The 20,108-nt window shown below is 42.0% G+C and overlaps 1 protein-coding gene across 7 annotated transcripts in view; it reads left to right on the top strand.

Annotated features, from left to right (window-relative positions):
- The window catches only part of cry4 (cryptochrome circadian regulator 4), a 43,650-nt gene extending 36,461 nt beyond the window's left edge, over positions 1 to 7,189 (top strand). For all 7 annotated transcript variants that reach the window (XM_088640267.1, XM_088640265.1, XM_088640262.1 and 4 more), the window contains exons 5-11: positions 628 to 768; positions 1,306 to 1,476; positions 1,883 to 2,023; positions 3,010 to 3,161; positions 3,501 to 3,598; positions 4,496 to 4,606; positions 5,305 to 7,189. In XM_088640267.1, the coding sequence (XP_088496393.1) occupies positions 628 to 768; positions 1,306 to 1,476; positions 1,883 to 2,023; positions 3,010 to 3,161; positions 3,501 to 3,598; positions 4,496 to 4,606; positions 5,305 to 5,504 (1,014 nt within the window). In that variant the 3' untranslated portion in view covers positions 5,505 to 7,189. The remainder of the gene's footprint in view (positions 1 to 627; positions 769 to 1,305; positions 1,477 to 1,882; positions 2,024 to 3,009; positions 3,162 to 3,500; positions 3,599 to 4,495; positions 4,607 to 5,304) is intronic.
- The last annotated feature ends 12,919 nt before the right edge of the window (positions 7,190 to 20,108 follow it).

Raw genomic sequence — 20,108 nt, 5'->3', positions numbered from 1 at the left:
TCCCTGCCACTTAGTGGGAAAGTATACAGGGGAAAACATCTGACATTAAAAAACTGAAGGCTATCAGAAATACTTTTTAGTCTAAACATTTATTTACACTTAAATCCTCCTCAGGGCATTCTGTTTTTTGTCTTGTATGAGTTTCCAGTATATTTGCATGTTGTTTAAAATGAGTACCTTGTGTGTGAAATAGTCGTCCTCGTGTTAGATGCTTTTTGAGGAGTCTTCCATTTCTATCCTAAAAGTTGAATGAATTCATCATGAAGTTAACTGTACGAATCCTAAAAGTTGCAGAATGGGTTGTAAAATCATTGAGGGAGAAATAAAGTTGTGTTCATCGCTATTTATTACATGATGTGTTGTCCTGGAGAGACTGATGTATACATTTTTTTGGTTTGCATGCAGTGTTGGCACAACCTGCATTGTATGCTGATGCATTGTATTATTTATGCAAACATAAAACATTGGTACTCTGCAAATGTTTTGGGAGCTAATGTAATAACTACAACGTACAATATTTGTCATCAGATGCTCTTTTATGTATATATTCCAGCAAGTAATGGTTGTGGTGCTGATGTTAGTGTCTGGAAGAGGATATAATGTAGATTTTCATACTGTCTGTTTCAGGGATGGATAGAGAATTTCACCAAACCTCGGACAATCCCGAATTCCCTGTTGCCGAGCACAACTGGGCTCAGTCCATACTTCAGCCTTGGCTGTCTGTCTGTCCGCATGTTCTACCACAGATTGTCTAATATTAATGCGCAGGTGAGGAGGAGTGCGATCCCAGTTCACTTCAGCATGTGCAGCTGAGCACACATCACAATGATTTCCCCAGGGTCGCAAACGCTTTGTGTTCCTTCTGGAATCAGTTTAAGTGTGAAAAGTGTTAAGTGTTATGGACTCAAGAGTTAGAAATGGTTCAGGCAATTTAGAGAGAGTAACCGCTGTAGCATTCTTCGCAAATAGGTAGTCCGTTATACTACAGTATAAATTATACATCTTGACAAAATAGTTAGCATTCAGCAAACCTAAAGATTATCTCCCCTAAATAACTGCCTTACTGAATTTTGTATTTAGTGATAATTGCAACCTGCTTACCTTTACTACCATTAGAGCTCTGAGAATCCTTCTCTCCCTCTTGAAAGAGTTATATTATTATGGTGTATTCAAATCAAGCTTCCTGCAATAATGAATATCAGTTGTGCAAGTAAACCCAAGCCATATTGAATAACTTTAACTCTGCGTTTTATAATGCGAATCAAACTCATTGTCAAGTCTTTGCGTCTTTTCAATCCCTTCCAGTCCAAGAACCACTCCCTGCCGCCAGTGTCGCTGCAGGGCCAGGTTCTGTGGAGGGAGTTCTTCTACACAGTGGCTGCAGCCACCCCCAACTTCACCAGGATGGCCGGGAATCCCATCTGCCTGCAGATAGACTGGTACAAGGACCAGGAGGCCCTGGACAGATGGAAGACAGTAAGCTCAAGCATGGGCTGCTCTGATGGATCAGGGGCTCTCGGCCTGTGCCTTTTAGACTGGAGGACCTCATTTCAGTGAATTGCTTCCAATGAGGGGCCTCCACTTCAACAATTAAACTGAATTATGCAGCAAATATGGTTAGTGGGAAAGTACTGAAATGCTACCTGCAGATGCCCAGATCCACTTCTGGCAAGCCCAGAAGTAGATAGCAAATCGAAATAGATCAACTTTGTGAGTGATTGCCTTTATAAACTACAAGTCCTGTAGGTGAAACATTTCTTCCTGGGGAGCCCCTGGACATTCTCCTAGGGGTCCCCTGACCCGTGGCTGGGAAAGGCTACGAGATGTTTATGTGCTCTTTGTGGCAAAGAGCTGATCCGGTTTGTGTCTGCGCTCCCCACAGGCCCGGACCGGTTTCCCCTGGATCGACGCCATCATGACCCAGCTCAGGCAGGAGGGCTGGATCCACCACCTGGCCCGGCACGCGGTGGCCTGCTTCCTGACCCGGGGGGACCTGTGGATCAGCTGGGAGGAGGGCATGAAGGTACTGGCTGGACTGTAGAGTGGGCATGGGGAAACCTCATTTCAGTGGTTGACCTTATATATACACGTAAGTTCAGAATGAACAGTGAAATTCAACCAGAGGGAAAGAGAAGATGTTGTGGAAGTGCATTTAAAAAAGAGAATAGGAGGCACTTCTTTACCCAAAGGGCTGTGGGAGTCTGAAACAAGCTACCTAGCCATGTGGTTGAAACTCGTGCCCTGGTTTCTTTCGAGAAACGACTCAATGAGATCCTTGAATTAATACGCTACTACCATATGGACCAGATAAATTGAAGGGCTTGTAACTTTTATGTTGTTGTACTGCAGCACTGGCCAGCTTTACATTGTAGGCTGCCAGAGGTTAATTCTGGCTCTGAAGGGTTAAACTAAGTAAGCTAGACATTGTACCATAATTGCTTCAGCCTTCAAGGTTTATTAATCATACCTTATTTCTATGCTTTTCGCTATGATGGAACACAGCTGGAAGAGTAAAATACAACCTGAACTGTAGCAAAGGAGGGAAGAGGCTCACAGCGTGGGTGTGATGGTTCAATTAACTGTCTGTGGTGTTTGTTGGAAGCCTTTTCTAAGGTTTACCTCTGGCATTTTATAGATTTGCTTATTTTAATAGTTTTTATAAATTATGACATTAGAAACTTAAAATAATGGATTAAATGGCAGGTAAAGTCTTACAGCAGATCGTAGCACACAATTTCAGTGTAGTTGAGATTTTCAAGAAGATTATGGAGCAGATATGAAAAGGATGGGTTTATAAGTTCAGCTAAGTAAATTGGTGAAATTCAGCTTTGTGATAACAGATGCACCAGGCCACCATTAAGGGGTTAACCAAGCCTGTTGGACCTGCAGGGCCAGGCTGTGATGGTATACATTTTTAAATAAAGGGCCTGATTTCCTGTTTGAGGGTTGAATTCTGAAGACGTAGTTCCATCTGTCCCAGGCTTTCCTCACTGTGCTCCTGGTTGTCAGGTGTTTGAAGAGCACCTGCTGGACGCCGACTACAGTGTGAATGCAGGGAACTGGATGTGGCTCTCAGCCAGCGCCTTCTTCCACCAGTACACCCGGATCTTCTGTCCGGTCCGTTTCGGCAGGAGGACCGACCCCGAGGGGCACTATCTCAGGTGGGTCTGGAAAGGTATCGGGGATTCAGGAGAAACGGTGTTCACAGGGGGCATGCATGCACAGAGGTCACGGCTGTCCCCCAGGATCCATCCTCACAGAGCTTTAGAGCTGGTAAAGATGCACAGGCCTTTTTTGCTTCCATTTTTTTCTATGACCTATGCTGTCAGGTAATAGGGACAGCTTATTACCAGTCTAATTAAGAGGTGAAATAAAAGCAAAATGAGTTACTTGAAAAATAAGGTGCATTTTATCTACTGCCTGTCCTCCTGAGTGTTTTTGTCTCCAGTGCTTGGCTGAAGTGAACGATGGTGCATCTTTAACTTTTCCTTTTCTTATAGGAAGTACCTGCCCGTGCTGAAGAACTTCCCTTCGCAGTACATCTATGAGCCCTGGACTGCCCCCCAGCAAGTGCAGCTGGATGCTGGCTGCATCATCGGTAGGCCTGCTTTCATGATCTCAAATGGATTTCTGGTTCGTTTGACATCTTCCTCCTGAACTGTAAAAATGTACATTGAAAAGATTTGAGTGACATGTTAGCTTTGCATACTGCATAACATGTTGAACTTGAAATCTCTAAGGTTAGCTATAACATGATCCAGAATACTGCATCCTCAAAACAGGACAGTTGAAAGTAAGAGCACAGTTAACAACACTGCCTTCTTTTGGCAAATAAAGATATAGCATCCCATTCTTTGCAAGAAACCCCAAAGTAATTAAGTATTTTGTCCAGAAGGGGAATTAAGAACATAAAGCTTACAAACCAGAGCATCTAACTTAGCTCATGTAGCCTATTGGGCTGTTAGGTGTTCATTTTATAACTTTGAGTGAAGAAAGGATGCTGTGTGTACTCTCCTTGGCTTGATTTTTCTTTTTTTTTCTTGCTTAAGACCTAGACTGTTCTTGCTTTTTCTTGCTTGAGACCTAGCAGCTCCAGGTCCTCTTAGATGGAGAGAATGTCACCAGCCTTCTCCAACCTTTAGTTAATAATAGATACACTGTACCTTTCAAGGTGTAGCTTCTCAATAAAGATGAAAGCAAGAGCCTAGTAGGCACAAAGGACTGCAGCAGAATGGGATAGTGAGATTTAAAGTTTTGAAAGGGCTTAAAAAATGAGCTTTTCAGTCTTTTGGGGGAGAACAAATCAAACGAAGACGGCAACTCTCCCCTTGATTTGTAAGTTAGAAGTCTGCTGATAGACAGGGATCCTTGGTTGAGCCCTGAACGTCTCGCAGCCCGTCTGCCGTGGTGAGGACGGGTGATGGCAGGGTTTGCCTTTGAGGGAAGAGTGACCCAATGTTGGTCCTGACGCAGTGGCTTGCCTCCGATCCTCCAGGTAAGGACTATCCCCTGCCCATGGTGAACCACAGGGAGGTGAGCGAGAGCAACCTAGCGCTGATGCGAGAAGTGCGCCGCGAGCAGGAGAAAACCGCACAGCTCACCAGAGGTCAGTCGAGCTCGGGACGCATGTGGGCACCAGCAACAAGTGATGCATGGCCAGTCACCATGGGAGCACCCCCGAATGATCATTGCATTTGCTGTTGTGTTGTGCTCAGGAGGAATAATGAATATGCTCATTCCTGTCATAATATTTCAACATTAACTGCCACCACTCTAGGACCTTATTCATATTAACAGTATTGACTGTTTGAGTGGTGTAGCTCAGTTTTAATAAACAATATAGACATGTTGAGGAGATCAGAGAAGAGCCTGTTGTTGGGGCCATACTGAAGTCAGACTCCTCCCTGCATTTCAGTCCCTTCCCAAAAGCTGTCCCCCTCTCGGTCTTTAACTACTCCAGTTAAAAATGTTATGAAGAAAGGTTAGTCATGATAATAGTTCATTTTTTACTCTTGAGTAAATGGCAGAAAAGAGGAGGGTTTTTTAGGGCAGATTGGAGGTAGGTGCAGACAGGAAATGTATATTTTTTAATAGTATTGTGAGTTGCGCTCCAACCTGATTAGGCAAACATTTGAATAAGTAAAACCAGTGGTTCGTATGAATATGCGATGTTCTGGCTGTAGTTGAGCACTTCGGGCTCTAACACTTGGCAGTAGTGTATCTGACTTCGCACCCTTGCGCTTGGAGGCCTTTTACTTTGCGACGTCGCCACTGCCGATCCTCACTGGGCCACCTCCCTTTCAGATACGGCAGACGACCCCATGGAGGTCGGAAAGAAGCGGGCTTGCCAGAGGGAGGCGGAGACGGACCGGTCGGATGCCTTCCTGGAGAAACCGGAGAGAGCCAAGCGTTTCAGCCACGCTGAGGGAGAGGCCAAGGCCCTGGCCTGCAGCTGGCCAAGCGAGACCCTCAGGCTGCCAGCCCTGGGCAGGGAGGTCATGTGATCACAGGGGCACCAGCCAGTCCAGTGGGGGCGGGGGTCCTGTGTGCACAAGGGATGGACCCCCCCCCGACTTCAGGACCTCACATGCTCGTTGAGTCATCCTGCCACTGTGAATCTTCCCATCAGGGAAGGGGGAAGGAGGACAGAAAGAGCGGAGTAGACAGTCATTATAAACTGTGCACTTCGCCCTTTTCATAATCCAGAAGTTGAGAATCGGAAGACTTAGAAATGGGTGTTCAAGCTGGAGAAGGATGTTGTAAGATGCAAGGGTGCCTGGCGCAAAGTCAGGTCACATTCTCATGTACGTGAGCATGGATTAGATTCCCTCGAGGTCTCCTCTTCTTTGGTGTGAACCTTTTTGGTACGCACGTACATGTCTATTAATTGTATATACTGATGCACAAAAGAAATGCAACACTCAGGTTTAATGGATTCACCCAGCTATGGAATGGATCAAATATTTTACCAAAACCAATCTCAATATGGGAATAAGCACAGGTCAGTTTTCAACATGAAATGTGACACAATGTCAAAATGAAAAACATTCCAGAGTTGGTATAGGGTATAATCTCCCTGTAAATAGAAACGGTCCTGGTAGCATTAGTGCACGGATGTAAGCAGGCTCCGGACACACTGATGTGGGATCTTACACCTCTTCCAAGTGTAAGTTGGCAAAGGCTGGCTGGTTGCAGTAGGTGTGAAGACTACAACAGCCAGCAGAATTCTTGCCATAACCTCTGTTGTCTTCTGTCTGCTCTGTTAAGGGTAAAATGGTATACAGGGGAAATAAAATACTGTACTTTCTTTTGCCACCTCAGCTGTTCTCTGGCCCACAGGAAACAAAGTACATTGTTAGCTCTAAATGTTAAACATTGAATGGCCTCCCATGCAGAGCATTTTCATGCAGGCAGTGAGGCAGTAATTCTGGCAGCGTTACAATCAAGTCCGTTCTGTCAGGCATCTGCTCTAAACAAGCAGCTTTCAATTCAAGCTTCAAGTCTGTCCCATGCACGTTCAGTTTCTCAGCTTAGAGGAAGTGCAACAGAAACTATGCAGCAGTTTTTCAAGTTTTCAGACGTCCTTTATTTGCAGGACAGGTGATGTGTACCACCTGTACAGAGGTCCCTGTACACCAGCAGACTCAGGAAGGTGGCAACGGGATACAGACATTCACCAAGGCAAAACAAAATGCTTCCACTTACAGCAGGTGTGCTAAAAAATGCCCACCTTTCAAAAAAAAAATTAGATCTACGCAACCAGAGTCTCCAGGCCTGGTTCTGGAGTACCCCAATCCAGGTAGTCTCCTACGTCACCTGAGATGAAATCGATCTTTAACATATCAAAACCAAACAGGTAATCTGTTCATTTAAGAGAACACTGGTCCTTGAAGGCCAACATGTTCTTAAATGTTAGTCCTAAATTCTCTGTTTTATGAAATCGCCTTCATAATTGACAACAATGGACTTGTTCTATATCTTCAGAAATTGGTGATTTAATAGTGACATACAGAACCTATTGGACTTGGGGCTTTCCATGACCAGGGCTGCCATTGAGGTTGAGTGATATCCTCATGGCTGATGGCTGGAGTCTTTCTGTAAATTGGCCATTTTTTCCATATTCAGTGTTTTTGTTATTGATAAGCTTTTGTACATTCTTGAATTACACAAATAAAATATATCAATTCAATTGCCATGTTTTCCTTGGATGCTCAGAAAGGATTGCATATTACATACAATACAAGACCCATTGTCACAAATGTAGTCCATCCTGTGGAGGCAGTGTTGGTCATTGGTTCTGGCATTGGACCAGTAAAGAGAAGGTTGTGGGTTCAACTCCCACCTGAGACATTGCTGTTGTAACCCTTGAGCAAGGTACTTCACCTGAAATAACAGTAAAATACCCAGCTTTATAAAGGGGTGCAAATGTTAATTGTTTTGAATAAAAATGTAAGATAAATTAATTTCCATCTGGGTTTACAAAACTAAGCTCTTGCATTTCTATAGATGTTTTCAAAATGAAGCTCATAGGCCACTAGGCTTGACAGCCATACTGCATTTAATATAGAATAAAATGTATTGTCTGAAACCATTATCTTGACTGTGCAAAATGTAAGGAACACAATTTTGGCAAAGTTTCTCCATCAAAAAAATTAAAATTAAAAGCAAATCAAATTTAATCTAGTATAAATTGACACTTAATGCAGTTTAGGTTTGCTAGACTGAACTTTGAACTTTAGTCCTATATGTAACCGGTACATGTACTGGTACAAGAAATTCTTACTTCTGAAAGTCTCTAGATTGTTAAAAAAGTGTAAAACACAAAGTGCAGACAATATCCAAACAAACAGTAGACAGTACAAGTAAACAGGTCAAATGTAAACAATGCAGACATGTAAACACTGACTGCAGATGTGCAATAAATAAAATTATAATGAGGTAGATGGTGTAGGTGTGGTCCGAGGGGCGTGGCCAAATCTGTTTGCCAATCGCACTGCTTGTGGGTAGAAGCTATTTAAGAATCTGGTGGTAAGTGTCTGTATTGCTCTTGTATCTTTTGCCTGAGGGCTGTGGGGTGAAGAGCTCCTACTGGGGGTGGTGACTGTTCTCTGTTTCTCTGTGCTGGCCATGATTTCTACCACGGCAGTGGTCCTCGTAGAGCTGTTTAATCTCTGTGAGACCACAGCCGATGATCTTCTGGGCCACATTTACTGTTCTCTGCAGTGCCTTTCTCTCTCGAGAAGAGGTGTTGCCATACCACACGGTGATCCTGTTGGTGAGGACACTCTCAATGGTGCAGCGGTAGAAGTTCACCAACACAGGTACTGGCATCCCCCATCACTTGAGGCACCTCAGGAAATAGAGGCGCTGCTGAGCCTTCTTCAAAATAATGTCTGTGTTCACAGTCCAGGGTAGTTCATTAGAAATGTGAATTCCCAAAAACATAAAGCTGGTGACTGTTCTGTTCCATCAATACTGAGTGGGCTGTGAGTGTATGGCCTGTGTCTCCGAAAGTCCAGACTGGTCATCAGCCATTGGGATGTACAGTGAATACTGAAATATTATTGAAATTGCAGTTTTTTGTGATGTAAAGCCAGAAATCAAGATAAACATGTCATTCATTTTTCCATCTTTACTATAACCTTGCAACCAACAAAGTTCAAGAGAAGAACAAATAATTATTAGGAAAAATAATTTAAATTAAAAAACCTACAACACCCTGGTTGCATAAGTGTGCACACCCTTTTATAATGGGGGCTGTGGCTGTGTTCAGAGTTAACCTATCACATTCAAAATCATGTCCAAAGGTAAGTAGCATACACCTGCCATCAATGAAAGTGATTCTGATTAACCCCAAATACAAATCAGCTGTTGCTGTGGGATTTCCTTGAAACTTTCGTGGTTGCATCCTACTGGGATAGCCGTGGTCTGCAAGGAGCTGACAAAACATCTACAGGATCTTATTGTTGAAAGGCACTGATCAGGAGAGGGGTATAAAAGAATATCAAAGGCGTTGGATGTACCATGGAGCACTGTGAAGACTATCATCAATAAGTGGAGAAAACGTGGTACCACAGGGACATTGTCGAGATCAGGATGACCCTCCAAAGGTGATGACAGGACAAGGAGAAAACCTATCAGGGAAGCTACCAAGAGGCCTACAGCAACATTAAAGGAGCTGCAGGAATTTCTGACAGGTACTGGTCACTCCTTGCATGTGATGACACTATCTGGTATTCTGCACGTCTAGGCTAAGGGGTAGGGTGGCAAGATGGAAGCCATTTCTCACAAAAAAGAACATCCAAGCCCATCTACATTTTGCAAAAAAAATAGATTCAATCACTCCAAACCATGTGGGAAAATGTCTTATGGTCTGACAAAGGTTGAACTATTTGGCCTTAATACTAAAAGATATGTTTGGTACAAAGACAACACCGCTCATTATCCAAAGAACGCCACACCTACTGTGAAGCATGGTGGTGGCAGCATCATGCTTTGGGGCTGCATCTCTTCAGCTGGGCTTGGGGCTCTAGTCAAGATAGATGGGATAATGACTAGCTCCAAATATCAAGATATTTTGGCACAAAACCTGCTGGCCTCTGTCGAAAGGCTGAAGATGAAGTGGAATTTCACCTTCCAACATAATGATGACACAAAGCACACATCCAAGTCAACCAAAGAATGGCTTCAGAAAAGGAAGATCAAAGTCTTGGAATGGCCCAGACCCCAATCCCATAGAAAACCTGTGGAATGACCTAAAGAGGACTGTGCACAGGAGATCCCCTGGCAATCTGAAGGAGCTTGAACTTTTTTGCAAGGAAGACTGGGATAAAATTGCAAAGTCCAGGTGTACAAAGTTAATAGAGACTTATTCACAAAGACTTACTGCTGTAATAAATGCAAAAGGTGCTTCCACAAAGTATTAGTTTGGGGGGGTTATGCAACCAGGGTGCTGTAGGTTTTTTTAATTTCAATAATTCTTCCTAATAATTATCTATTTGTTTTTCTCTTGTTTTGTTGGTTGCGAGGTCACATTAAAGATGGAAAAATGTCTGACATGATTTTTCTTAAATTCTGGCTTTACAGCACAAAAACCTGCAATTTCAATAAGGGTGTAGACTTTTTCTATCCTCTGTAGGTTGGCCTGACACCTGGTCATTGTTGCTTCTGGCTGTATATCCAAATGTTTTATTTTTTACAACAGCACCTTGAAAGTAAATTTCTGAAGTAACCCCTTTAATTATAATGTAATCTTAACAGATGTGTGAATTGCTCTAACAGCAGTGCTATGAAATATATATATATATTTTTTACAAGATATCAAGTTTTTACAGTGTTGACACCATAGCCTTTTTGGGGGAAAAAAGGCCTGTCAACTATTTTTTAGAGTCTAGGGCAAGACTAAAAACAACTTGAGTCTTAAGCAATAAGGGACCTAAGGTGGCTGTTGATTAATGACAAACCCTGAGTTCAGCAGTGCTCCTTATATTGGTTATGAAAATATGCATAGGTAACATTCCAAATTGTTTTTAAAATAAAAAGGTTTTTTGCTCCGGTTTTTTTTTCAGAATTGAATTAAGAAGACATTTACTTATTTTGTATGATATCCATCGAAAAATAAAAAAAACATTTTTATTTTAAGACCTCAGTGAGTTAATGTTTGAGTATAAAAGGCTATGTATCCTTTTATTACTACTATCTTGAATTAGATTTTAGTCATACAGTTTGAAATATGGAAAGAACACCTTTGACTACAAACTGCAAAACCCCTTTCTGGGCTCTGTGACTTGACTCTTGGCTTGACTGCTTTGTATACCGTAATTCAGTTCCACAACAAACGGAGAATTTTTAAACCCCTTCTGAACGTTACCTGCTCATAGAGTCACGCACCTGGAGCAAATCCAGCACACACACAAGGGATCTGATTCCACGGAGCAGTGACGTAATCTCGGCTGGAAGATTTGTTGCTAGAGGGGTGAGATTATGTTTCCAGGGAGCTGTTGACTCCGATCAGGCAATATTAGTTCCATTCGTTGCTCCCAGACCTCGGCCTCAGACTGGTGTGAAGGTTACCACTCCAAATGATTTGGACAAGCTGACAAACACAAGGGCCCATTTTAAACTAGCAATTCCAATGTGAACAGCACCTGGACCGCAAATCCCAGCACACTCTGGGCATGTTCTACAGCAGAGCCAGCGTCTGTTTGAAAGGCTCTAATGTGAAAGGAGAAAGTTCATTTCTTTCACCTTTTTTCCCATGTATAATGTTGGGATCTGCTGTAATTGGATAAATTCTTTCAAGTGTTATTTTAATTTTTTTTACTATCGTATCTTATAAGGATCCTCACAAAGAATCTTCTTTCCAGCTCTTCCCGTGACTGCTAAAACCCAAAATTTTGAAGAAGCACAGATTTCTGTGCATATAATTCTATGCACACATTAACATGTGGATCATAAATAAACTCACGTCTGTACACATACACTTTTCTACAAACATACCAACCACATTTGTCAACAGAGGGGAAGAAACATATGCTTCACACATGTGCAGTGCCAACTTTTCCCTGACCTTACTTTTTAATACCCATGAGTCACAAATCTCCTTAAAAGTTTGGTACTCTTTTACTGATGGTGAACTTCATTAAGGGTAAAAATGTTAGTCACTGTCCAAGACCATATCATTAAATGAACATTAGGATGACCCCAGTATAAAATCACCAGTTGGATTGGGTCTGTTTGAGAAATACATGCAGATATTTCCTTTGTCACACTTGTGGTTCCTGGACTAATCACATTGTGGTCTGTAGTACCATCTAGGCTCGGATTCAAAAAATAATAACATCCGGATAGGGCCTATTTCACCCTAGGAGGTGTTTGGCTTAAGTTCATCAATGCCTCATTTAATTGGAATGAAGACCTCATAACAGCCAGTGGGAAAGTTAACCACAAACTCTTCATTGTGTGATACCATACTCAAGTTGCTTCACTGTAGTTTTACAATTGAAATTTCTGTTTATAAGGCATTGCTAGGTACAGCTCAATCACGATTTGACCACCAAAACATCAGAGACTGGTATACACAATAGCAGTGACATATTCTGATCAAAGCTGTCCCATGCTTTCTCAGGACTGTGATGTAGTAGCAGACCAGGCCTCTTCCAGTGTGCTCAACTATAAGACAGTTGTTGTAAAGAACTTCAGAAAACACATGACTGTTGGTGCATGTACCTGAGCGCTATTGAAGACAGCAGCAGACCTGGCTAATGTACCATTTCTGACAGCCTCAAGTGTTTACACCCAGTGGCAAATTAAAAATAGTTACTGAAAAGATGCAATTAATTGCTAGAAAGTACTGAATTCATACTCACATCTCATTACGAGCAGTCCCGTATCTCCATCAGTTGCAGTTTTAATCAACACTGGAAATCGGCAGTCAATGATCCAAGATTAGAGGTATCCTGTCATTTTTCTGCATTATATAATGCAATTAAAAATACACAACCTTCTTATGTAGAAGCAACAGATATGCTGCTGTTTCATTCATGTGTGACATGCACAAAGACCACTTGCTAAATGTGACTTAGCTAGTTATAACTGATAAAATTGATTTTTAGCATTTGATAAAAATTCCTTTTATTTGATTTTTACTTTTTGTAATTGTTGTGTATTTTTTTGTGTACTGTTTTTGAAATTCTTCTTGTACCCTGCAACAGAACTAAAAAAAAGTCACTATCCTGTTTTTTCATGAGTGGAATCCTTTGTACCATTATGATTGGAGCGGAACAGTCCATATTGTACAAAAAGGAGAGAGTAATGCGGAAAAACTCTCCCTTTCCTTCAGGACAGCTGCAAACAAAATATAGGAAATATTTATATAAGTGCCGGATTTCCCATTAGGCGCTGTAGGCACAGTGCCTATGGCCTTCGATAATTTTAGGGCCTTTGAAGGAGGGAAACACTAGTGACTAACGAAAAACGAGTTGAAACAACAAGCTTGCCATCTACTCTAGGTGCTCCAAATCAGTAATCATTGATCTATCTAGCGGCTGTTCTAGAAACTAGAAGTATTGAAGTGATGGTCACTCGAGTACCTCCATTAATCACGTGGTTTAGCATTAGAATAGTTTAAAGTGCGTCATGTCAATCGACGTAATTTAACTGGCGTTTATCCTTCTTTTTGCACAGTTCAGAGTGAAAGTGCCTGGGGCCTGTGATCAACAAAATCAAGCCCTGAGCTGTATCACACACAACTTGGAGGCAAAGACAGGGAGAAAACGCAGATTCCCGTTAAACAAGGAGGCTTGTTGCCTTTGCTGGTATCTGCTATTTTTTCTAAAAAAAATGAGACATGCGGTTTTATTCACTTCAACACTTAACAGTTTGTTTTTATAAATATTGTATGCAGGTGGGTGCACCAGCGATAATGATATCTCTCGCCGTTTTGATTTTTTTTTCCTGGAAGCTGGAGCTGACAAAGAGCAAGGAAAACTTCAGCGGGGAACGCTGGGGTTCAGACACTCCAAGAACCCCCCTGTGGTAACAGCAGTACCAAGTGTTCTCCCGTTGAGGGCGCTGTTTGTCACTTGGAATCCGACCCTCACGACGTTAGGCGTCATCGCGATCATGCTGTTGATCAGTTACCTCCACAATTACAAATGTATTAATTACGATAAATCACTTTATTCCACAGCAGTGAAGTATACAGCAAATCGACAAGAAGACGAGAAATCTTCAGAGGAAAAACACATCCCTCTGAAATACTACGGCAAAGCGGTGCACATTTTAAGTCTTTAGATATGCACTGAAGCCCAATCATAACCGGACATCTCCACTACTCAGGACGGCGGTGTCAGCATTTTCACTGACGCCACCTCGAGCATGCCGACGCCCCAAGAAGTTCGCGAATCGAACAGGACGTTCGCTGGAATGCCAAGAGACCATTGTGTGTATTTTATTTTTTTTACAGTTGATTTTACAGAGGTTGTTTATCATGTTTCTAAGATTTTTTTTAAACAAAGAATGCAGTTGACTAGGTTCAGCAGATTTAGAGTATTTTTAAAATGGTTTACAATTTCGCTAAGTAAATTGTAAAAAGGTTTAGGCCCGACAAGATGTCTTTTATTTTTCCAGTCACGTCACTAAGTATTTGCATGTCCATTAGAGTAAGCTCATTAGGATTTGCACAGCTTCTGGAGGTTGGCACAGAGGGGAAAGTCTTCTCTTCTAGCACAGTAGTCCAGAGAGATAGGAGGGATATCTGCTCAGGCCTTTTAAATTACATTTTGAAGGAATAACTTTCCAGCCTGCCATGGGAGCAGATTCTGTTGATTGTATGTATAACTTGTGGTCATGATTTTGACTGGTAAGCTTTAAGGTGTCCTGCACGAACATTGTCGCCAAGGTTGAATGCTGTCATGACGGCAGTGTTGGAGATGAGATGTGAGGTTGCATTGTTCAGACTGTGCATCCCTGACCACTTACATCACCGCACCTTGTGTGCTCTCTGATCTCATAAAGGATCTAGGCAAATGAGTGTATTCACTGGTCGTTGATGAAAGCACTAATATGATCACAGTCAGTTGGTTGGGTCTTCTAATTCAGTACATGAGCTCAGGAGAATAATAATAATAATTGCTTACACTTATATAGCACTTATTCTGGACACTCCACTCAAAGCGCTTTACAGGTAACGGGGACTCCCCTCCACCACCACCAATGTGCAGCATCCGCCTGGATGATGCGACGGCAGCCATAGTGCGCCAGAACGCTCACCACACATCAGCCATCAGTGGGGAGGAGAGCAGAGTAATGTAGCCAATTCATAGATGGGGATTATTAGGAGGCCGTGATTGGTAAGGGCCAATGGGGAAATTTGGCCAGGATGCCCGCTGGCAAGAATCTTGTCTTGTCAAAGTGTGTTTTTACACTTAGATTTTTTAGATTTTTTTTTTCACGATCATCCAAGTGCTTTTTTGCATTGTAGACTTCAGTAGAGGAAGGACGCTTACGTTTCAGCCTGTCGAACAACAGAGATGACTAACACAGCTTTCCATCACCAGGGGGCTCTCCTTCTACGATTGTTAGATTTGCATTCTGCAGCAGTGGGGTGAACGTCAACTGCACTCCCAACTCTGCAAGTCAGGGAGCTTTGTTCTGAAATACGTGGCAGAAGCAACAAACATTACCTACCGTTTGTAAAACTGTCACTCGGGAATTCAACCAACTAAAATCCTTTTTAAACTGTTACATGCAATGCTTCCAGGATGTTCGATTCTCTTTTTGGTTTTTTAGATCATTGCTTCTGAGACTTGTAAAGCCCATCTGCTTCACAGGAGCTGATGCAGGCTTCATCTGCAAGTATAGTACGAGCAGTAAAATAGTATTTATTCACTGGTTTCTGACATTGTGTTCCATTATTCAGTGTCTGTGACAGAGACAAACACTAAAGAGTAGCAGCTCTCGAATGTGAAAGTAATATGCAAAGCTTTTCTCCTGGGTGCTGCCAGACAGGGTAAAATGAGGTTACCTACTGAACTGTAAAGTATCAATGACAGTGCATGCTTAGCTTAGGAAGCACAAGGCAGATATCCATCGCTTAGCCTCTATCGATTCACTCCAGCATGAAAGCCAGGCAGTCAGTCATGAAGTAGGTGACATCAATGCCAAATTGAAAACAAATAATGTAGAATTTTGGACAGTGAGAAATTCACTTAGGTCTGAAAATGTTTAACAGCAGAGTTGTGCCTTTCATTTTAGTTTAGTTCAGTAATTGCAATACTCCCTGCGACCCTGTACTGGATAAAGCAGTTTATGAATCAGATGGAATTACAATACTGGGCATTAATATCTTGGTGTTCTGTTTTTTCAGCAACTGTTGTATTACTTAGTTACAACAGGGTGTTTGATTTATGATTGCACCGGTCGCCATTGTGATAAGGGACTTCTGCCGAAAATCAAATTAATTTGTTATTGGCAATGCACTTGGGGGGGATGACGAATTTCTCCGTTACACAGTTACACTTAAAGACATGTGTTGTATCTTTCCACATCCAACACTTAAACTGTGTTTGAGATGGCACAAATAGGGAGTAGACTGTATATTAAGTTTTGCTCTAGTAAAATCAATCATTTTGTTTCCCAGCCTAGTCATATGCGTTGACAACGTGTACTCATTAGAGAACATGGACGGCCTCAGAAAACAGCGCCATGCCTCCTGTAATGAACACCTCTTGTAGTAGCATAGAGGCCCCCTGGGAAGATAGCGTTTGTCGGCCGTTTATGAGTGACAGTGCTAATCTATTTACTTTGTCCTTCACACAGAACGAGCAACAGGCTGTTTAAGTTCACTGAGAAACTCCTGAATGAAAACAAGCACAGCTGAGACACAGTCGTGCGCGTCAGTCACTTGCCGTTCCCCGTCGCAAGGCTGGAAACTACGCAAGACGGAAGAGAGCACGCTAGAGATGCGCCACAGGCTGAGCCTGGAACCTGCCGAGGGACCAACAAAACACTGTTGCAATCATTATCATAATACCAAGCAGTTTCTGAAAAATGAAAATGGGCATTTTACAGCAGCTGTTTTAGCCAGTAGGTTCCTAATGAAGGTGTAAAACAGCACCTACAATAGATAGATACCTGAAAGATGACCATATAGGACAGCTTGTCTCTGCTCCATGAACTGTGCAGACACCTTGCTAATCTACACAGACGCATGTAGAAATATTTTGTGAATTTAAGAATGGCAAAATACCACCTTGTGGTTTGTATCAGTCAATCTTCATAAATTCATAAATGCAACTGATGTTCTCAATGGGTGGCACAGTGGCGCAGTCAGTGTTACAGCCTCACAGCACAAGGGCCCTGGGGTCAGTTTTTGGGGTGCTATCTGTGTGGAGTCTGTATGTTCTCCCTGTGTTCGTGTGGTTTTCCTCCAGATGCTCTGGTTTCCTTCAACAGTCCGAAGACGTAGAGGTATGTTAATTGGCTTTGGGGAAAATTGTGTGCCCTAGGTGTGAGTGTGTGCCCTGTGATGGACTGGCATCCTATCCAGGGTGTACCCTGCCTGGTGCCCACTTACCAGAATAGGCTCCAGCTCCACTGTGATCCTGTATTAGATAAAGTGGTTAGAAAATGGATGGATATCATACATGACATAATGGTCAAATTCAGAGTTGGTAGTATGTTCTATAATCATTTACAGTGAAGTTTCCCCGTCCTTCTTAGGCTTGTGAGACAAAATTGAAAAAAAAAAGTGAAACGTTATTTGTGGAGGAATTAAGCAGCAAGACAACTGATATAAGTGTAATGGTATTTTTTTTAAATTCAGCTTTATTCTAATAGCACTGTTTAAAACAGGGTTTCCCAGCCTTAGTCCTGTTTTTTTTCTCCCTCTTTGAATCATCAGCATCTTAAAACCTGAGGAAATGAAGAAAACTCCTTGAAGGTCGCATTCCAGCTGCTTTTATAAGTCTCTTGAAATTGTCATTGGCTGAAGGCCTTTGAAAAGCTAAATTGGTCCAATATGGAACAAGCAGCCCATTACTGCTAATTTGTTTAGTTCAGTAACTGTTGAACCATGTTGTTTAAGCTGACACCCTGGCTTGTTTCAAGAAACAGCTGGAGGAGATCCTTGGTTTAATTAGCTACTAACTACTAAACGGGCCTGATGGAACAACTGGCCTCCTTTAGTTTCTCACCTTTCTAAACATTCTTATGACTTAGGAACCTCAAGACACCTTGAAGACTGGAGTTAAACACTTGCAACTATAATTTAAGGAGGCACAGAAAATCTACTGGTAGAAACGGTTTAAGTAGTTCAGAGAATTTGTCTTGCCTTGAGTTGCTTTTGAAGACAACATTAGTGGCCACCCATGGATGCCATGATTTGGAAAGACCTAATTTAAGAAAGGCCGAGTGCAGCTGTGGTGACCACGCTGAAAAAATGACAGTGCAGAGATCCTTTGGGAAACATCTGGATGAGATGCTGGGATCAATAAGCTAGTAGCAAACAAAATTAGCAGAAAGGGCCATTTGAAGCTGTTCTTCTGAGTGTTTATGCAATGTAAAGTTGCGTCAGAAAACCAGATGTTTTTGCTCCACAATGCTTTTTTTAATGACAAGAGGAATGCGTGATTGACAGTCATTTCAGAATTTAATTGGAATTCTAGGCGCATCTTTCAGTAAAACAGCTCATTACTTTATTCTCTCGGATTTCCCGCAAAGTTTATTTATGTGTGTCACTGTGTCCCTGTTGACATGAAATTGCAGTGCCACCCGATTAAAATGCAATAATTGTTGCAGAGCGTGTGTGAATCACAAAGCATTGTTTACCTAGATGGGAGGGGCAGCATGCAAACCTCAGAAGGACTAATGATGTTTTAAGGAGCTGAAAAAAGTTTTTTCATCTATTCTTCTTTTGTTTTTTTGGGCTAACTTCTAAATGAAATAAGCCATACAGCAGACTGATGGGGTTCCATGCGGTTTGAAACGTGAACCCAGGGGAGACTGAGGACTGTTAGAAGTGCTGTCTGTATTGGGGCCTGGTCTACCACCACAATGCCACATACATGGCATATTAGTTTGTGTTCAGGGACTCTGCAATCAGCTTTTCATTCTCTTCTTATTGCTTATTGGGTAGATCTCGATACCTTAAAAGACATAAGGTATAACTGCGTCACCTTGAACATAATAAAAAAGCAACAGGAAAGGCCAACCACTCTTTGTCAGTCGGTGTGCTCAGTTTGTGTCTGAATACATTCATTTTTTGTGGTTGTCTGTTTGGTTTCGGCTTTAGCCAAGAAAGTCAGGTCATTTCTTATCTGGAGTGGGATAGGAGTTTAAGCCATGAGACATGAAGTGCTGGAAAAGGACTAAATGCAACAACTAACCAGTAGGGAAAACTAGTTCCCTTACCCTACGACTAAATTGTTTAGTTTGCTTAGTTATGTGACAGAGGTCTAACCAGGTTGTTGGGTCTGTGGTGGAGACGTGTTACGGAAAAGGGCAAGAGACTGAATCGCCAAGTAAAATTAGATTAATAATCGATTGAGCCAACACATAACTCAAACCAAATGTTCACAAAAAGCCATTTGTTTTCCAAAAGAATTCCAGTACCGTATCTTGCTAGATTTTGGCTGGGTATCACTTTTACTGAGCATATTTTATTGTTTTCAATTTTGAGTCCTAAAAAAATCTCTGAAAGCAAAGTGACTATTTTTCTCTGTGGGTTCTGGGGGGTCTCTCTCTCTCTCACTTCCTTTGGTGCTTAGCTGAGTGACAGACCACAGAACATAAAATGCATGCTTTGATTTATATTGAATAATCAGTTCCAATGCTCCCACAATAGAAATAATCCTGGCCCAGTGAGTTGACACAGTGAAATGAAAATTGTCAGAATATAGGATAGCTTAGATTTATGATTTAGTGGGTGGGGGTGGAATGTGGGTAGGTTCCCCTTTTTCAACTCTGAAACATAATGAGACAGAGGTCTTTGTTACAATGTGTAATCTGTACGACACAGCAGAATCTAAAATGGGGAAAAGAACAACAAACTTTAAGCACTGTTACAGAGTTAATGTTACTCTGGGATATTCACAGTGTGCCCCTAACCCCCTCACTGGACTGATAAAAGGGTCATTTCAGTTTCTCTTTCTCTGGCTGGAGTGGAGATGGAACCTTATTTCAGGCCCTCTAAATGAATGTAACCACAAAGACTTATCTCCAGAGAGCTAAAGTGAAACAGAGGAGTGGAACTGATAGCCGGATGAATGACGCACAAGAGAAAGGGAAAAAAAATGACCTTTTAGAAGAATTGCAATCTATTGCCGGACCAGCTGTCAGCCTGTTATTAAAAAGGGCAATAAACAGTTTTCTCTTTCTTTTCTGATAGAGGGAAATTAAACCAAGGAGCCCTTGAGCTAGAAATCACAGCTGTTACCTTTTTTCTTCATTCTCTCTCACTGTCTTTTTCGTGCTCCCCACTTGTCTTTGTGGCCAACGCTACAGATGCCAAGGTGCACAGAGAGAAGAAGGACAGGTTTTTTTGTAATGGACAAACTAGAGCACAACTGTTTTCCTAATGTACTGCAAATCAGGCAGAATGCCTGCAG

The sequence above is a fragment of the Lepisosteus platostomus genome, chromosome 7 (assembly GCF_059453375.1).
Source record: "Lepisosteus platostomus isolate fLepPlt1 chromosome 7, fLepPlt1.hap1, whole genome shotgun sequence".
In the NCBI taxonomy this organism is placed as follows: Eukaryota; Metazoa; Chordata; class Actinopteri; order Semionotiformes; family Lepisosteidae; genus Lepisosteus; species Lepisosteus platostomus.
Note: the sequence above shows the minus strand (reverse complement) of the source record. Positions and strands in the feature narration are given on the sequence as shown.